This window comes from Mus caroli, unplaced genomic scaffold (genome assembly GCF_978045245.1).
Source record: "Mus caroli unplaced genomic scaffold, Mus_caroli_1 scaffold_11, whole genome shotgun sequence".
In the NCBI taxonomy this organism is placed as follows: domain Eukaryota; kingdom Metazoa; phylum Chordata; class Mammalia; order Rodentia; family Muridae; genus Mus; species Mus caroli.
Window position 1 is genome coordinate 115864260 of NW_028227266.1, and position 21075 is coordinate 115885334.

Below are 21075 nucleotides of genomic sequence, written 5' to 3' on the forward strand. Positions count from 1 at the left end.
GCACTGCGCAGCCTCAGAAGTCACCAGCCGGTTCGGAATCTCACCGGTGTGCGGATTGTGTTTTGTTTTTACTCAACGGTGAAATTGCTTGTAGGCCAAAGAATTTAGAATACCCTCCTCTGTGGTTTATTATGAGGACATGTTTGTTTTGTGTCCCCGCTTTGTATACCTGGCTATGTGGGGGTTCCATAAAATTTCTCAGATAAAAACTGCCACCGATGGGAGACCAGAGTCTAGGAAGCCCTGCTCAGGTCTGCAAGACCAATAGCAACACAGTTATCTCTGTATAGCAGTTAGACTGCAAATCCTGAATTTCAGGGAAACATATATGGTCCTGGGTGAAAGCAGATGAGAGAAAGCATGACGTAGTCTGAGGTATCAGCAAGTTTCCCATGGGGACAGCCACTGAGTCAGGAGTTCCATGGGGACAGCCAATCTCATGAGGAGGTGGTGAGGCACGGGGGGGGGGGGGGGGGATAGTCAAGTCTAAAAGCTCACCCAGGCAGTCCTGATCCTCCACAAGACAACAGTGCCAGACACAATTGGTAATAGCTGTGCGCAGGCTTGGGTGGCGCTGAGGAGGTGGCTCTGTGGTTAGGTGTATGAACTGCATTTTCAGGGGACTCAAGTTCAGTGGCCACACCCATGCTGGATGACTCTGCCTCTAACTCCAGCTCCAGGGGATCTGATCCTCTCTTTCTGACCTCTGCTGGTGCTGCACTCCTATACACATACCCACACCCACAAATTTAAAAATTAAAACAAATCTTTAAAACACACACACACACACACACACACACACACACACAAAACAGGTTAACTGAGCCCATCGGTGCACAGGAAGAGGGCACTGGAAATTATGGCGTCATGCTTGACATCTTCCTCAAAACCAAAAGGTATTAATGTTCCACTCTACAGAATTCCAAACCCAGGTACTATCCCAAGAAAACCAAGTGAATGAGACCGGGTAGGTAGGTCAGTAGGTCAAGGGTTCTCTGAGCAGCCTGGAGAGCCAAGCTTTAGATCCCCAGTGCTGGGTGTGGCAGCACAGGTCTGTAACACGAGCTCTGGGAGGCAGAGGGGCTGAGACAGTGGGATTGCTGATACTGGCCTGCAATTATAGATGGCTCAGTGACATGAAGCTTCCCTAACAGACTCTACCCCAAAATAATAGTAACAACAACAACAACAACAAACACAGAGAATGTCAACCTCTGGTTTCCAGATTCACTCAGGCACATATAGGTACACACACACACACACACACAAGTACACCTACATCTACCACACACCTGCACATACACAAAGAGGATCACTAAAACAAAAGTGTGAGAAATACAAATATCTTTTTTGCAGAAAAGAATTCCAGTGCCTTTAAGATCTTGTTTTTCTGGTGTGTAACCAGGGTATCTATGCTGGTTAAGTCCTTCAGCTAAGAAAGCCACAGAGCTTAGCACAGAGTATGATTTAAAAACCCTGGTCGTTGCTTCATGCTAACAGCCCCCTGTGCAAACCAGAGCCCATCCACAAAGTTCCATTTGCCTGGGACCAGAGTGCACACCATATGTAGGAGCTGTGCATTTCCTGGACATGATCAGCCCTTTGCTGGTCTCCTATGTCCTAGCAGAACCTCAGGAGACAGGTTGATTCTCTGGATGTAGCCCTTCTGAACACAGACCATTTCCTCCACCTCAGACAACCCTCACATGCTCGGTCTGCAACGCTTTTTGTCTGACACATCTGGCCAAGGGCAAGGAAGCTGAGGTGCAATCAGGAAATGCACGGAGACAGATGTTAAGGGCATGCTGGAGGCCAGAGCAATTACGCTGATGAAACTATTAAAATTTGGTAAACACAACAGGAGGGTTCAGGGGTGAAATGAGCCACCAGGAAGGCTTCCCAGTGATTGTAGCGATTTACAGGGACTCCAGAATGGGCCCCAGGGGATGATAGCCCTTCTGTCACAGTCTGAGTGTATGGCTTGGCTTCCCAATTCCCAAGTCATGGGAGTCCTCTCCTTTTTCCACTTAAGGCTCTAACTCCTGTGCTCACTCACAAGAGACAAAAGTCATTTCTCAGCGGGCTTGCTGTTGGTGACTTAAAACCATGAATGCAAAGGTGACTAAAAGTATGAGTTAATGAAGTGGCCAGTGCATTGATGTCTCTCACTTCAGCCCTCTAACCTCTGACTGAGGCATTGCAGGACCCTCAACTCTGTTTTCAGTGGGAATTTGTTTACATGATAAAACATTTAAACAGAATAGGGCAACAATCTGTTTCTTAATAATGTGAGAGTTAGTGGTAATATATTATTAAAATAGACAGGTGTCTGTAAAATATTTGATGGATGAGTACAAGGACCTGAACCCATACAAAATTATTTTGGGTATAGCAGCATTTTATTGTCATCCCAGGGCTGGGGAGGCAGAGACAGTAGGATCTCTGGAGTTAGCTGGCCTAACAGTATAGATTAATAGGTTAAGTGTTTTTCTAGTATGGCAGACAAAAAAAAAAAAAAAAAACAAAACAAAAAAACCTGTCACAAAAAAAAAAGAAAAAACATAAGGAAATAAAGAAGGAAGGAAGGATAAAGAAAGGGAGAGAGAAGGAGAGGAAGGAGTTGTGGGAGAAGGAAAAAGGGAAAGTTGAAAACAGGGGAGGAGGAGGAAAGACAGGCAAACACTGTCTAAAGACAAATACCCTAAAGTTGTTCTCTGGTGCCTGCATGCATTCACATACATGGGCATGCACACGCACGCACACACACACACACACACACACACACACACACACAGACACGTGCACACAAATTAGGATAAGTGAGAATAAAATAAACATGCACCCTTTTAATTTTAGTAAAGAATTCACCACCTGACTCCATCTGGCATGTCGCTTCACCACAGACAACTTCTAGAATGTCCCTGAGAGAGACAGTCTGGTGATCTTGTACCTTTGACTTAAAGCCTGTTTCCTGAATGAACTCTAGTAGTCTACAGGGGGATGGGTCCCCAAATTCATAATTTCAAGTGTGAAATGCACAATTTTATGGTCAGACCTTCCAAGGTTTGTATTCATTGTTTCACTCTCTTCTGACACCCAGAAGCACTGTAAAGGTATAAAAAGTGCGGATAATTTGTCTCCTTTCTAGCAATCACATTTTTCCCGTGGCATGGATGGGTGTGTGTGTGTGTGTGTGTGATGTACCTTAGTTGACTTAAGTCTTAACTATATCTAGCTGTCTACATGGCTGTAGATGTGTAGACACATCACACATGACATCACGTCATGTACCACCTCTCCTCTGCACACCACCACATCACACTCCCTCCTCTGTTTATAGCTTGATATTGTTTTTTTTCCCCTCTGTATTGGAGAAAAGGGTTTCCACAATTATTGAAGAAGCTGATTTGCCTTTTGTGATATCTGTTCTCTTAGACCAGCACTGATATGGAATTCGATTCTTATTTTTTCCCCTTTGTAATTTTCTGTGTATTTTTTCTTGGTAATTTTTCTGTATTTCAGTCTGTTTCCTTTACTCCATAGCATGGCATTTCTGCAGGTCATCTTACTGAATTTACATGCAGTCTTTATCCCTCCTGGTTCCTGTCTGTGCTACATCTTGCATCCTGAGAGTTGACCATAGCCACGGTTAACCATCACTGTACTAGAGAAAGCCTTTCAAAATACATCCTCAGAATCTGTGCTTAGAGGTTCTGAAATGATAGGTTCGTGAGGATGAGGGCAGAGTGGAAAAGAGAGCAAGAGAAACTGTTAGTTTCAGTAACCAGTGACCAGTAAGTATCACAGCAGAAACAAAATTAAATAGGTTTCTCATGACAGCGATCCTTAGTAAGAATGGTACAAGCCAATAGGGTGTGTGTGCTAGTTACTATCTGGGACTCACTGTTCAACAACCTAGTTAAATCTTTGAGCTCCAGGCTCAGTGAGAGACCTGGTATTAAAAAATAAAAGGGGTGGCTAGTGTTTGTGTGGAAGACACTGGCTTTTGACCTCTGGCCTACACACACAGAGACATGAGCAATTGAAGACACATATGCAGGTGCACACTTGAACACATGTATCCAGTCCAGAAACCTACAACCACCAATGGAGTGAGCTGGGTAAGACAAAAGCTTAGAAAATGTTACACACTCACAGGATAGTAAACACATACACATAGCTATATACACAGAATGAAGAATGACACAAACACACACACACACACACACACACACACACACACACACTCCATAATATCACAATGAGCCATAAGACTCCTTCATTCTGATTAGCAAACACTTGTCTGCCTTTGGAAATATGGTGCCTATAAACCTTGGTCCTTTAACTCATTAACTTCTCATTTCTTCCTGGATTCCTATGTATTTCTTAGGATAGATGAGGCCAGAGGCTGAGGAGATTCTTTGAATGGCTTTTCCACTAATGAGGAAATACTTGAAGAGCAAGGTTAAAACACAGGCTTTTGTGGGCTGTATTCAACATGACATACTTCCCCACACATTGAACTCATACTTCATATGACATTGTGCCTTTATAAAGCACTTGGGTTTTGTGCACGAATGCCTGAGTAGAGTGGCTTATAGGGCCTGGTTCCTAAGGATGGATATAAATATGTAACCTGGCTGTGCTGGCAATCCCAGCAATCAGCATGCTAAGGCAGGAAGATTGACAGTTCTGATCCCAGGTCAATCCGGGCTACATAGAAAGACCTCGTCTCATATATCCAAGGGCTGAGGAAGAGGAAGAGGCTCTGTGCCCCAGGTTCTACACACAAAGTCTGGAGTTTGATCTCCAACGAAGCAGATCTCCACTCGTGGCAACGTTTCCAGGGGAGGCTAGTTATCTTTTTAGAATGCTTTATTGCAGGGATGTCTATATCATCTCAGTAGTGTTTACCACCTCACCAGCAAGTTGCTTTTGAGCCAGCAAAGAATGAGATTCATGTATCACGCCAAACTTATAAAGGAGCTCTGTTGAGTTGGTTCCCTGTGAACAACGGGGAAGACGGCTTACACTTGACATGTGAGCAAGCCTTTCAAGTGAACCTACAGAGTAAACACCGCTCATCAGCGCGCCATAATGAGTCCTTGCAGTTGCCCACTTGCAAAGTTATGTCTGGTAAGGAAAGTCCTGAAGTGCTTAAGCTACTTCTAAAAACAAGTTTTCAGTGGCAAAAAAAGGGGGGAGGGGTCTGCATTTGTTTTCTGGAGTTGAATGTCTTCTTTCAGCTCAGGATAATTCTTAGATAAAAAGAAGGGAGAGTGTTACGGTGACTGGGATTTCAATGCCACTGGCCAGCAGACAGAGATGGAGTCTCATGGCATGCGTGAGTAGCTTAGGTATCATAAAGTGACATCCTGGAGGTGGTGGGAACACGGGATCAAACTGAAGACAGGGCTATCCTCATTCACAATATGCAATTTTTTTCTCCATTTTAAAAAACATTTTATTTATTTAGTATTGTGTATATATGGGTGGCTTGTCTGTATGAATGGTTATGTACTGTGTGTTTATAGTGCCCACAAATGGTAGAAGAGGGTGTTCCATCCCCTGGGACTGGAGTTACAGATGGCTGTGAGCTGCCATGTGAATGCTGGGAATTGAACCCTGGTCATCCAGATGCAGCCAAGGCTCTTAACCACTGAGCCGTCCGTCTCTCCAGCCTTTTCCCCATTTAAGATGTATTTTCTCTGAATTTGTGACCAGGCAGTTCTTGGATCCATCATATGGGTCCCAGGAATGGAACTCAAGTTCTCAACATTGGCTGGCTGGCCTTCTTACCCACTGAGCAATCTCTCCAGCCCCACTTTTCTCACTTTGATGAGTGTTTATTTCAGTGGGGTAGAGACCTTCAAGAGCAACTGCTGATTTATACAGGACTTGTCACTCTGTACCAGAGACAGGACAAGTTCTGTCCATCTGCAAGGACAAACTATCAAAGCAAGAGACAAGGTAAGGGTTGCTGGGAGTGAGACTCGCCAGCAGCATACAAGGGCTTCAGTGCTCTCCCACATTTGCCTCTGGTATGTTGAAAGGTTTGACATTGTGTACAACTTGCAAGAGCCTTGGGCTCCTCAAGACACTGAATGAAAACTTGATTGATGGGTGGAGACCAGAGTCTAGGACCTTTGAACAACTTCTTTTTGAATTTGTTTATCTAGCACTGGGGAAGTGTGTATTTCTACTGGCATGCACATTGGTCCTTTAGCTTAGGAGGAGGCAACAGTGGTAAGAGTGGGGCACCACCCAAAGGCAGATTATGCAAATCATTAGGTAAAAGCTAATATAAATATTTAACTGTAGAGGATTCTGCTGCAAAGGCCGCAGATAATTAATGCATGGAATTAAGTTCAACTCTGACAAATTCAATATTGGGTTTTGAATCCCTGCATTCCAAAGCATTAGGATCAAGAGGAGAAAAACTTAGGAAAAAAAAAATCTTGCACCAAATTGACATATCTAATAAAACAGATGTCACAAATATATTTATAAACGCATGGTAGGCCAACATTTAGTACTTGCTATTGTGAAAGTTTAACAAGGTATCAACCAGGATGAAGCTGAGACACTATGCTTGGTTGTAGGAGGTACTGCATTTTATCTGGATGTGTATCTACAAGAACACACAACGCCAATATTGAATGAAGAACAGCCACACTCATCGCATGGTCAGTAACCATGAGGAAAGGGCTACCTACCTGAAAAGCTACATTAAACTGGCTAATCTCTGCAATCACAGCCCTTTGATATACATTCCAGGGACCGAAGAGGTAGCTTGGAGGTTAAGGGCACTTGCTGTTCTTGCAGAAGACCTGAGTTCAGTTCCCAGCACCCACACAGCAGGTAATAACTGTTTGTCACTCTAGACCCAGGGAACCAGAGGCTCTCTTCTAGCTTCCATGGGCACTGCACTCACGTGTACAAACTCATCAAACACATATATACCTAATTAAAATAAAAATAAAATCCTTAGTATGTTTCACAGCAGTGTATAGAGTATCTGCTTGGATCCTTACATGTATAAGTGGAGCAGAAAAGCAGAGGTGTCACACTTAGGTCCTGGAAAGTTATGTAGGCCAACCCCTATAGAAGTCAGAATTCAGGTGTACGTCTACATAACCATGAATCTTGAAGTATCTATCTAAGTAAGAATCGCTTTCCTATCCAAGAAGATGACAGTGAGGATCAAGTGACCTTTGTCCTCTTGACCCTAATTGATAAATGCCCATATCAGTGTTCTTGAAATATCCAAAACCTTCCTTGTATATCAGTTATATACCTATATGTGAAGCTATAGATAGCTGGGACTATTTTTTCTTTAATTAAAACAAATAGATTTATTTTTCTTTTATGTGTAAATTTTCCCTGCATGGATATCTGTGTACCACCTGTGTGCAGTAAACAGAAACCAAAAGAGGGTGCCTGATCCCCTAGAGTTGAAGTTACAGAGGGTTGAGCCACCATATGGGTGCTGGGATTCGAACCTAGGTCCTCTCCAAGAACAGCCAGTGTTCTAAATCGCTGAGCCATCTCTTCAACTACCTGGTTGAGGCTTCTTCTGCTTCTTGTTTTTGTGTGTTTGCTGACCCACAGTCCTTAGCCAATGACTCAGATCTACCTCATGGATGGGTAAGATTAGGAAGAGCTAAAATTCTTGGTCCATCCCTGTTGCACTAAAGCAGACAGAATAAATGTCACAAACCCAGAATAAGAAAAAAGGGTTTTCGTAGCCATGGCTACTTGCTTGTGACATTCCCCCATTTGGGCTAAACCAAGATAATTGCAGAAACTAAGGTAATTTGGTTTCCAAAATTCAAGTAACTTTATTTTTGAAATCCTTGCCTTTCCCCTGCACCCACATGATTCCCTCAGTAGTGACTGGCCACAACAGATGTTTGTAGATCATCTGACATTAATTTACTAACCTCCTACATTATCCCAAGCAATAGCCAACCACAGGCCAAAGTAAGGTGAAACTACTCAATCCCCAGCAATATATTCGAGGACAGAAATCTCAATGTGTTCTTAGACTAGAGGTTCCCTATTCCCCACGAAGGCCTTTTTTGTGAATGAAGCTATGATGTCACAGAGTCACACACTCCCTTGTCTGTCTCCCAGCCAGTTATTTCATTATAACCAGCACGCTGTCCAGCCCCCAATAAGCGAGAAAATGTTCATAGACTAAAGCTTTTACAGATATTTTCCTATAAACTATTTTGTGATAATAGTAGATTATCTATCTAAAGACCCTAAAGATATGTCAGGATTCACAGGAGGTTTTACCAGGACATCTGAATCTAATCCACACCATTTAATAAAGCAGCAGGTACTGGCTTCTTACAATGATCAAGGCACAAAGCCAAATTCCTTGTGGATTTCCAAAACTCTTTCAGTAACCCTACATCCTGAAACACCATGTTGTTATTAAAGATTATTAGAAATGCTTTGATAACAAATCCAAGTTCACACAACAAGAGGGTGCCACAACCAGAAATCAAAGCCAAACGTATCCTTCAAACCCACATTCTTCATCAGCATGCACTGATAACATTCTTAAAATTTGCTTTTGCTCATGAAACAAATGATGTTTTGTGTTCCTGGTTACTTACTAATTGTAGATTGCCACAGTCTGAAGGAGAAATGTCCCCTACAGGCTCTGGTATCCAAACACATGCTCCACAGTTGGGAGAACGCTTTGAGGGGGTGACGTTTCACTACGGGGTGCTTTAAGAGTCCATAGCCTCTTCCTGCTTTCCACTTCATGTTTACTGTAGAAGACATAATAGCTCATCTTCCTCTCCTGACAGTATGGCTGCCTCTTGCTACCATATCTTCCCACCATAAAAGACTCTGGAACTATAGCCCAAACTAAACTCTTCCATGTTGTCTTTGTCCATGGTGTTTTATCACAGCAACAGAAATGTAACCAATGCATTGATCAATTACTACTCCCTGGCTAGTTCCCTTTTCAGTTCTTTGTAGTGGAGGTGTCAGTTGGTGTTCTCACAGGAACACCCTGGAGGTGTCAGTTGGTGTTCTCACAGGCACACCCTGAACACATTAGCTAAGAGAAGCAACTCTCACAGGTTCAAGATGGCTCCAAGGTTGCTATCGGGGACTTAATTACAGGGTTTTTTTTTTATAAAGATTTAATTTAATTTAATTTAATTTGTGTGTGTGTGTATCCATTCCTCTGTCCATTCATCTGTCTCTGTGTGTGCCTATGTGAAGATACAGACTGTGAGTGTAGGTGCCAGGAGTATCACAAAAGGGAGTCAGATCCCCTGGAATTGGGGTTAGAGCTGACTGCGGCTAACCTCCTTGAAGCAAGCGTTGGGAACTGAACTCAGGTCTTCTGCCAGAGCAGTATGCACTGTGACCGATGAGCCATCTCTCCAATCTCAGAACACATTTTCCTTTTAAAATCCTGGGGATTTTTAAGATGTCACAAAACAACCTACAGAGTGGGACACTCATAAGAACAAGGTTGCAGGAGGCGACCGGTGCATACTTAGATGGTAAAATATATACTGCAAGAAACACACACCCTGCAGACCGCAGGCTTATACGATAATAAATAACAGTTATCGCCAGGATAAAGGAGAGAATGCCCTGAAATCCAATAGCTTAGTGAGAAATCTGCTAATACAGGTGGCCAAGCTTGTTCCATTTCATTGTCAAACGGAGGCTATTTATTTTCTTCTGGGTAGTTAAATTACAGAGTCATTTATTGCTGAAACTTTTCCAGTGGGCAGATGGGAATGTAAAGCAGGCTTTGGGCTCAAACTTACTGAGGAAAAGGAGTGAGGATTTATTTCACAGACAGCACAACTGAAACTGTAAAATCCTTCAGGAAGTCTGCAATAGAGTGACTACCCACAGCCCGGCCAAGCACTCCAGGGTTTGTGCCTTGGAGATGGGATTGGGCCAAAATGGTGACTAGATTGAGGTTTATCATTACTTTTCAGAAATGTATACATGTGCCGGGTACAGATGCACATACACATGTGTACACTTGAGTGCAGTTGCCATAAAGGCCAGAGTGGGGGCTAGGTCCCCAAAGCTGGAGTTACTCGAGGTGACAAGTTGCCTAACTTGGGTGCTGGGAACTAAATGAGAGGTCCTCTGTCAGGACAAGTGCTCTTAACCACTGAGCCATCACTCCAGCCTCACCCTCTTCTCTTTCTTAAGCATTTTCACAATCATTTCCTGACTCAACCGACAGCCACGCTTGATCACTTGTTTCCTGGGTACAGGAAATTGCTACTTCAGTTGTCATTGACTCTTGCCAAATAACCTTTAAACCAGGACATGCATGCAATTTCCTGATTAATTAAAAGTATTAACTTCATCAATCTTAATTCCTGACCAAATCTAAAGCTTCCAGGCATAATCCTGACAAAGAACATAATACACAGCTGGGAGAATTCTAATTTATATTACCTTGAATAATGAGGTGACGGGAAAGGCAATGAGACCACCATCATCACCTAAGAGGAAACTGGCTTGCAAGAGGCCGTGAGCAGATGTGGTCCTCACACACTGATCAGAATGCAGCCACAGCTGCTAGGACCAAATGCTGACCCTCTGGAGATCTCAGGCTGATGCTGGAAGATCTTTCTAGAGAGTATACGCAATCATAACAGAAGACAAATGGCTGGAGCACCACATCACTACATCACTACAACGCTTATTTCTATGGCAACAGGGCTGGGGAAACTCGAAACACAAGCAGGGGACAGATGCCCAAGACTGCAAGGTCTGTTGCCTGTGCCATCTAACAGTTTGAAGATCTGGGGATTATAAGTTCAGAACTATTAACAGAAAGAATGTTCTAAACTTAGAGTGTTTATGACAATCCCAAATGGCTGCTGGTAGAGCATCAACATCTTCAACATCCAAATGTTATCAGAGACATTTCAGCTGCTTCATCTTACTTTTCCTTTTTTTTTTTTTTTTTTTTGTTCTTGTTTGGAAAGTGGATCTCACTGTGTAGCCCTGGCTAACCTGGAACTCTATTATATAGAGCAGGCTGTCCTTGAACTCACAGAATCTGCCTGCCACTGCTTTCAGAGTGCTGGGATCAAAGCTGCACCCAACCACACCTAGCTTACATCATCATGATAATATCTCGCTAGAGTCCCAAATTAAAATGGAGACGACATGGTATAGATTGTTCTTGGGGGTCCATATCATCTTACTGCAGAGGCATATTGTTGTACCACTACAGTAATGATGACACAAAACGATCAGGGGGCAATTTCACGTTGATATAAAAATTCATCATAGTTTCACATACAACGTCCCAGAAAACACATACTATGTAGCCGCAAATAATTACTGAAATGATGAATACCAAGAAAATTGCTCTTCAGGCAAACTCTGGGTATGTGCACCAAAGTGAAAATACATCGTTAGAGACAGAGGACACTAGCAGTAAGCCTGCATGAGTCAGGGAAAAAGCCATCACACGAGAACTGGAATATATATATATATATATGTGTGTGTGTGTGTGTGTGCATGTGTATATTGACTCCAACACTGCTGACTAGGAAAGTTCTAGGTGCTCATACATGCATATCTCATTTTTCAAGCAAAACAGAGTCCTCCACATGTGTCCTTTAAACACTGGGTCACCACAACCAAAGAGCTCATTTATAATGACACGCCAAACCAGGGAGATGATAACAAGCCACGTCTATCGCAGGCTTCATTTTCCTTAACAATTGAGCATAAAAGAATGCAAACTGTAATCTGGGTTCTGCTCATGACAGGGGACTAATATTTAATCACACACAGATACACACACACAAAGGCAGACTGTGTGCACAGACTGTCTTGTCTGAGTGTGCTTACCATGGTCCTCTGATTGCACACAGATACATACACACAAAGGCAGACCGTGTGCACAGACTCTCTTGTCTGAGCAGGCTTACCTTGGCCATCTGTGCTTGCACGCCATTTGCCTTCAAGGACGCCACTGCTTTCTGTGCGGCTGCAGGACTATCAAAATCTACAAAACCATAACCTGCCAAAATACAAAATCTGGCATTAGTCATCACAGGCAGGCAGACACACCTCAGACTTATGGTCAGCTCTGAATTCATTCCTTCCAAACAAAACTTGGCTGGGCCAAAGGCTCTCATATCTGTGGTCCTGAGTGCTTTAAGTGTTATCTCAGTATCTCTAGATATGAGGTGGTTAATTCATTTTCCAGAACACTCTATAGACTGGGAGTGCAAGGCAAAGCCCATTTAACACTAACCTGGCAGTTAAGGCAAAGCTTTGCTTCATTGTGTTCTTTCTGTTACAGAATTTCTACAAGAGTGAGGAGGAGAAGCCCCTGGAAATGCATACATGTCTGAAGCTAAAATATACTTTGCAGACCTTTAAAAATCCTGATACTCATAAAAGCCACAAGGACCAGTGAGTGTGATGGTCCATGTTAACTCTCAACTTGATTAAATCTAGAATCACCTGGGAGATGGATCTCTGAGTACATCTGTTGGGGATTACCTTCTTTATGATAGTGACACGGGAAAACCCCTCTTAATGGTGGGTAAGGACATTCCCTGGGAGGGGATCCTGGATCATGTAAAACAGAGAAACCCAGCTGAACACTTGACATATGCGCTCCTTCTGTCCCTTGACTGTGTATGTGATGTGAGCAGCTGCTTTAAACTCCCACCACTGCGACGCCTCTGCCTTCAGGACCACGCCTGGAACTAAGCCAGAATAAAGCCTTCCATGGTCAAGCTGCTTTTCCAAGGGTGAATGATCACAGCAACAGGTAAAGAAGCCAAGACACTAAGGTTATTGTTGGAGGCTGTAATAGTGCTTGTCCTTCAGCAGGCAGCCAAAAGATACATCTTGGTTGTACAAATAAATAAAGGTTGTGGGTTAGAGTAGGAGTCTGAACCTACTTCTACCTGACCACTAAGTCCATGCTTCTAAATTAAGTATAGGAGTTTGTTTCTCTCAATAGCAGCTCAAATAGTTGATTTTTAATATTTTGAAAAAAAATAATTTGATGGATACCTATTCAAGTCTCTAAAAACAAACACTGAATGACTATCTTGCTCACGGGGGCATAAATACATGAGTCTGTTTGTGTGTGTATAAGTGAGCACATATAAAAGTCAGGGAAACAAACAAAACCAAAAACAGTTAATAAGATTCAACCATGGAGAGTGCACACCTGTGATTCTAGTATTACTGATGTAGAGGAAGAGAATCTGGAGTTCAAGGTCAGCTTTGGATATGTATTGAGTTTAGTGCTAGCCTGAGGTATTTGAGATTATGTCTTGGGAAAAAAGAAAAAAAGAGACAAAAACAGTTGTAGGTGCATAGTGTATTGCGGGTTTGAATGTGAATGTCCCCCATAGGCTAATGTGTTTTTACACTTGGCCACCAGAAGCTGGTGCTGTTTGAGAGAGTTGCAGAACCACTATGATGTGGCACCTTGCTGGAGGAAGTACATCACTGGGAGGTAGAGTTGGGGGGATTTGTAGCCTGTCCCTACTAGCTGTTCAATCTCAGCTTCCTGTATGAAGGTGATATGTGATCAGTCAGCTTTCTGCTCTTCCTACCATGCCTTCCATGCCTGATGCCAGGCCTTCTCTACCAGGACAGACTCTACCCCTTTGACCATAAAGACCAAAATAAGCACTTTCTCCTGACAGGTAACTTTCATCAAGGAATTTTAACGTATCAACAGACAAAGATACTAGCACATATTCATATGCACATTATAAATATCATGTAAGATATACATTGTATATAATGTCTTTTTTTATATATGACACATACAAATATACATATATATACACACACACATAAACATATACATATATATATATATACACACATACACACACATACACACGTATGTGTGTGTGTGTGCGTGTGCGTGTGTGTGTTCCTTAAAAGCCTATGGGTGTATCAACACATCTCATCCATGAAGACAGGTATTTTGTATTTTGGCCTTATTCAGAGCTTCCAAGCCTGTCACTGAGGCACACACACCATTTCACCATTTGTGTGCTATCATCCTCCTCCAAATGAGAGTGTTTGAGAATTCAATTACCAAGTTGTTTCTTTTAATTAACTTTTAAATTTTCTCTCCTTGAATCCTGTCTTTTTTTTTTCTCCCTCCCAGCATGTTATCCCAGAATGAACTTGCTACACAACAGCATACCAGCAAAACACTCTCACAAACTGGCGCCAGGGAGGCCGTCACGTTTGTGCTTCTCATACATAAGGAAGTGTGTTCTGTAAGGGCTGGTAATTCTTCTTTCCAGGCAATAAGATGGGCAAGAAAAGTAGAAGGAGAAAGAAAAGTCAAGAACCAGAGTTAGAGGCAAAGGCACAAAAACTCAAAAGTAAGACATCGGTCCCCACAGGTCAGGTATGTTCTGAGGGTTTAAGGTGCTAATATTTAATGAAAGTATCATTGTGTTCTATAATACTGACCCCAGATCCACTGGACTCAGAAGCCAAGGCACAGGTGAATTTATACATCTCGCCCAAAACATCAAAGCTCCTAAATGGCAGGGCCATGATTGGAACCCACGTCTGCATAGACATTATCCAAGCCATACAAAGAAACGTTTCTAGTCCCACCTGAAGCCTGAGCCTCTGATGCCCCTCAGAGAAGGGACTGAAGATTCCTTGGATTTTGAAGTTAGAAAACAAGTTGCCACAATTCCACGAAAGGCTCACTCTAGCTCATTCTCTTTGCATGTTGCTTCCTGGAGTACCTGGGCTTGCATGACATCACCTCACAGGAGGTGTGGAGTTAGAGCAGTCCTTCACTCATCTAGAGCTCATTCTGCCTTCTAGTAGTGAAGCTCGTCTGCGGGCACTTGACTCAGCACAGTGCATAATGTGTGGAAAACGACAACCTCAGTTCCCACTCACATTCAGCTTATTAGCATTAGCGAGAGACGTGACAGAATGGCCATCCTGAGGAATCTGCAGCTCTCTACTGTCCTGTCGCGCCTTCCTTGAAATAAAGGAGAGCAGAGAACACAGAAAGTGCATGTGTGGATTGCTCAGCACTGGGAAGCCACTGAGAAGTTCTCTTTCTAACCAGAGACGGGTGGTGATGGAGAAGGTTGGCAGTTGAGATGAAGCAAGGACTATGGCTGCAACCCAGAACAAAGACAGCCATAGTCCCAGAACAAGGTCACTCCCCTGACTGGGATGGAGGAAATGAAGGAAGGCAAACAGGGTGTGGTGATTGGCTGGTCAGTCTGGGGGTAAGGGAGGGGTGGACGGCAAGGATTGTCGCTTGGTCGGATTATATTTCCCTTTGCTATAAGCATCTGGGTGAGGGAGCCGTGGTTTACTGAAGTGAAAAGACTGGAGGAGGATTCACCAGAGTGAGAGACGATGAAGACACGGTCCGTCAAAACACCTGTGAGAACCTATGCAGTCATTTTGCAGTTGGATATTGTGATAGTTGGCTTTGAATGTCCTCTTGCCACAATACGGAATCACCTGGGAGAGATCCTTCATGAGGGGTTGTATAGATCAAGTTGCTTATGGGAATGTCTGTTCAGAGATTGCCCTGATTGTGTTAAGTGACTTGGGAAGATCTGATTCACTATGGGCAGCTCCACTCGCTCTGAACTGTGTCTGGGTGGAAAAAAAAGAGTTGGGCACAAACATGAATGACTTACTGCTGTCTGTTCTGGATTGTGAATATAGCATGACCAGCCACATCATGCTTCTACTGTTACCTCCCTGCTAAGTGGACACAAACTCCTTCTCTCTCCTAAGTTGGCCTTGTCAAGTATTTCAACACAGCAACAGGAAACAAAACTGACACCATGCTAGTAAAATAAGCTAAGATTATAAATATATATTAAGTGGGGAACAACTTAGAAATGCTAGTTACAAAAAGGAGAAAAAAAATGATCTAGAGTGGGGAAAGGTTTAGATTTTGACTTGAACAACTTCAGCCATTAGGTCTCAGAGGCAAATTTGGAGGGAAGAAAGACCGAAGCAGAACCAGAGAGGGTGACAGACACAAACAGGAATGTGTCCTCTCATAACCAGGCAAGAAAGGCTCTCAAGAGGGAAAGAGAATCAGCCATGGCAAGTGACAGAGAGCATACATGGACATGTGTGAAAATGCCCAGGGTCCTTAAGAGTTCAGATGTCTGGGAAGTGGTAAAGTCTGAAGCTTACCCTCTATGAGGAAGAAGTAGGGGAGGGAGAGGGAAGGAGGAGGTGTGGATAGGCTTTAAAAAAGCTTGGCTAATGGGGGCTGTTGAGAGACAAAATTAGATAGAAGATAGGAAGTCAATGCTGGAGGGTTGTGTGCATGTGTGTACATACATGTTCACATGTGCATGTATGTGACATATGAATTCACATGTGTGTGACATATGTATTTACAATGTGCACATGTGTGAGGAACCCAAGGCTCAACCTTAGGTGTCATTCCAAGAACTTAGGTGCTGAGGTAGAACCCATCTACCTTGTTTATTGAGACATGCTGTCTAATGCATATGGAACTTACTGTGTAGGCAAGACTGGGTGGCCAGTAAGCCCAAGGGATTTGCCTATCTCCATCTTCTAGCATTACAATTACAAATGCCTATCATTATGTCTAATGTTTCATATAGGGGCTGGGGTTTGAGCCTAGAGCCTCATTACTGTACTGCAAAAACTTAAACTGACTGAGTCATCTCTCATCCTTCAACTGAGTTAACTGAGTTTTCATTTTCTTTATAAGATTGTGAGTGTGTGTGTGTGTGTGTGTCCTTATTGTGTGAATTCAAAGTAAATGACTAAAACTCATTTCAGCGATTCAGAAGTATTTATTGGCCAACTACTAGGGCACGCTATAGACTTCTTTGTAGTTTTGAGTAAGAAGTAGGAAAGTAGGGGAGATCAAGCTGAGAAGAGATCCAAGCTTTGTGAAAACAAGTAGACAATTCATAAAACATCCTATCCAAGAAGGCGCAGGCCCAGGCACATCTGCACAGACATGGACATGCTGCCCCAGAACCCACAGTCACTGGAAGGAAGAAACGCCCTGGCTGTGTGAGTTACATATCTCAGTCAGTGCTGTGACTAAGTGCCCGACACAAGCAACTGAAAGGGAATGGCTTATCCTGGCTCTTAGTTCCGTCATAGCGGGGAGGCATGGCAGCAAGAACAGGAGAAAACTGGTCACAGTATCGACAGTCAGGCAGAGAGCAGGCAGGAAGGGGGCTGGTTTATAAACCCACAAGGCCACCCCAATGACTTGCTTCCTTTCCCCCATCGTAGCCCTGAATTCATTTCTTCCTTCAGCAGGTAGAGGGTTGGTTCTTGATTGTGTCAAGAAAGAAGGCAGAAGTCAGTTACTGGATGAAAGGAAGAAGGTGGGACTTCCAGGTCCCAGGAGGTGGAGGAGGAGGAGGAGGAGGGGACATAGAGAAAGAGGAGGACTTTTGGTGCACGAGTTGGAATGGGAACCATGTAACATCTTAACTAGCTGTAAATGGCAGCCTTTGCCACCTGCAGATAGGCTGAAATAGGCTAGCTGACAAAGCTAGTACAGGAGATTTTTTTTGCCCCACACATCAGATTCCTCCTTGCACTTCAAGTCCTATTCTCCACACAGTATATTAGAGAATCTAGGTGTGGCTCTTCAGGAGGCTGTGCTCCTATAGGCACTTAGCCAATTTCCACAGGGCACCCTGAGCTTTCTCTCGGGAAATTTTTGACTGAATTCTGGGGACAATGAGGGACCCCACACTTGTGGGGATGGCTCCAAGCCACCAAGAAGCAAACGATTCTGCATAGAGACTTAGAATAAAGAGCAAGGAAACACTCCAGTTGTGGGATATTCATGTATACTTTTACTGGTCTAAGTTGAGGGACCAGAGGTCAAAATGTCTCAAGAAACCTTGAAAGATATTTCCATTCTGGAAGAAAACGTGGCGTGTTGGAGGTTTCCGAGGGTAAGAGCTACATCACGGTCGGGAGAAAACAAAATGAAATACAAGGCTGGCTCTAATAAGAAACAGCGATGCGTTGAGTGAGGGATAAAAATCGCTTTAATTTGGTTTCAATTTGCTCTCCTTCCTGACAAATAATTAAGTCTGGTCACGGCCACCTCTGCCCCTGCAGCTGGCAGGAGAAAGGCAGCAGAGCAACCCCGCCCAGCTCATGGTGCTTCCTACCCTGCAGCACCCCAGGAAAGGCTAGCCAGGACAAACTCAACTTGGTGGCTGCGCACCCACCTCCCTCTTATGTCATCAAATTCGGCCACAGGTTCAAGCCAATTAGATCCGAATGTCACTGTTCCCTCCTACCCCCATCCCCCACCAGCCAGAGCTTGTTTTTCTTCCTGGTCAGAGGAGACCAGGCCTGCAGCTTGGCAATTAGCCGGAAGTGGCGCCATGGGAGGAAAGGAACTGTGGGATAATTAGGTCATTCTGAGAATTCGGTCTTCCATCCACAGGCTTAATCAATGCTTCCCTGAAATGCTTTATACCTTCTGCGCTTACTTAAGGTTTTGTTATTACATGGCACTACCAGTGGGATGACCTTCTAGAGAAATAATCTATATTAATTACAACTTAACTCTACAGTATCACCCGAGGGGCCTTGGTCTGTCTCCTGCAGTCGCAGGTGACATATTCCAGGGACCTTTATCCTTCAAAACCCATTGTGCAAAGATGGGTTTGGAGTTTCATTAAAGTCTCTTTACATATTCAACGGTTGATTTTAGATGTCTGTGTTGTTGCTGCTGCTTCTCTATACTGACAACTGAACCTATGCTTTTATTTGCCAAGGTTGGGGTTGTTCTTTGGGGCAGGGTACAACTGGAGAACTTACTGCTTGAGGTTGGCGGAAGTATCTACAGACACCCAGAGCATTTGGTCTCAGAGTTTTAACTGCGCACGGAATTTTACACCATTTGTGTGGTTCCTTGTCTTGGGGGTGATTCTTACAGAAGGAAGGCTTCTCAGAACACAGATGATGAGCCAGCTGTGAGTGAAATATGACTTCTAAACAGGACAAGCGAATGCATTGGCTGGAACTAGTATGTGAAACTGAAGTCCTATTCAAATGTATCCACTGGGTACCTAAGATTTCACCTCCCGCTGCTGTTTATCTCGGTGACAGAGACCTAAGGCAAACTCCATTCCTCCTTTAGCTATAAACTCTCCGAAGCCTTCATCCTTTCTTCAGCATCCACTGTAAAGGGTTTCTGTGAGCATTTATCAAGAGGACTCCTGAATATATCGGAGGAAGTAAGACAGCAGCACACAGGTTTACCTTGGATATGTGAAAAGGCAAAGACCAAAGTTCAAGCCTGCTCAGCTCTAGAAACAGACAACCCTTATTTGGTAGGATAAGAACCCAACTAAAATCACCCCCACCATTATAATCCTAAATCAGTTACACACAGACATAGCCTTAGATTTGAACATAGAATCTCACAATTTCATATGTTAAAGGAAGAGACTATTTACTGCCTATACAGAGGGCTATTGGAAACCTAGCAAACAAGAAACTAAGATAGGCAATCAATTCATGGGACAGTAGGCAGACTGTTCCAATCGCGTTCCCTGAACATCGTGAAATCACCATATCAGAAACTGTAACACAAGATATTAACCTTTAGAAGAAGATTTCCCAGCTTTGGTGATGCTTTGAACCATGGTGTGTCCCTCCTATCATTAAATTTATTAAGTATCTACTTCAAAGGTGGAAGAAAAAAGATTAGGTACTATAAGAAAAATTAAGACAGCTTGAACATTCCCTTCTTGACCCAGGGTTTATGTATTGTAAAGTCATAACTTTACATGTGGTAGAGATCACCGTATTTTGCATGAGTGAAGTTATATAGCAGATAGGGAGAGGGGAGATGCTTTTGGTGGGTAGAAGGACTTGTTGCTGAAGCACGAAGATCTGAGTTCAAATCTCCAGCATCCATATACAGCCCGGCATGGCTGTGCATGCCTCTAAACTCAGTGCTATAAGGGAGGAGACAGGAAGATCACAGGAGCCTGCTGGCCACCAGCTAAGCTCCAGGTTCAGTGAGAGTTACTGCCTCAAAGGAATAAGTTGGAGAGAGAGAGAGAGTGAGCCAATGTCAGCTGCTCCTGGCTCCTGAGTACATAGAAGCAAGCATTCCCCTACACTTGTCTACATGCAGGCTCAAATAAGCAGATAATCCAAACCATTCCAACACAAAGCTCTCTCACACGGTTACTTCACATTGATTTTTGTATGCTCAGTTTTGCCCAGTGTAGTCAATCAGCTACCAATCTAGGTTTCCTTCAGTGAGTCACAATGGGAGTGATACACACGTGGTGTGTGTGTGTGTGTGTTTGTGTGTGTATTTGTATGTGTGCGTCTGTATGTGTGTGTTTGTATGTGTGTGTATGTATGTGTGTGTTTGTATGTGTGTGTTTCTGTGTGTGTTTGTATGTGTTTGTGTGTGTATGTGTTTGTGTGTATCTCTGTGTATATGTATGTGTGTGGTTGTGTGTATGTGTGTGTGTGTGTGTGTGTGTGCCTGTCTGCATCCCATTTTATGTGCACATGTGAGTTAGATCAGGAGGTAGGTATACAGAAGTACTGCTGTAATATCTGGAAAGGACAAGCAAACCTCTGTTTCCAGGTGGGGTGAACAGACTATAATTTGTGCACAAAACAAACAAAAAACAAAAAGTAAAGGCTGGGTAAAAGACATAAGATTTTTAGTCTGGTTGAATAAAACAGTTACAAGACAGACAAACTCAACAAGTGAAGGACCTTGCTTTCAAGTACCACTTGAAAATCGGACATTCTCTCTGTTTATAGTGCCTGAGAAATCATACCGAACTACACCCAAGTTCAGATGGGTCTCCCAACTCACCATGTACAGTTGACTTTTTTTAAATAGGAGAAATTACTGCTGCTGACTGAGAGTCAAAACTAGGATCCAGATCATTATTTAGGAGACGGGTGAAATGCCCAAGTGTTATTGAGACTCAGTGTCCACACAGTTTACCTAGCCTTCTTCTGGGGCAATTATTACTTTATTGCATGGCAGAGATTTAA

General features: G+C 43.3%; 1 protein-coding gene across 10 annotated transcripts in view; it reads right to left on the minus strand.

Annotated features, from left to right (window-relative positions):
- Rbms3 (RNA binding motif single stranded interacting protein 3) overlaps positions 1–21075 on the minus strand; it is a 1312983-nt gene that overhangs the window by 364255 nt on the left and 927653 nt on the right. For all 10 annotated transcript variants that reach the window (XM_085828159.1, XM_085828156.1, XM_085828158.1 and 7 more), the window contains one exon: positions 11955–12046. In XM_085828159.1, the coding sequence (XP_085684285.1) occupies positions 11955–12046 (92 nt within the window). The remainder of the gene's footprint in view (positions 1–11954; positions 12047–21075) is intronic.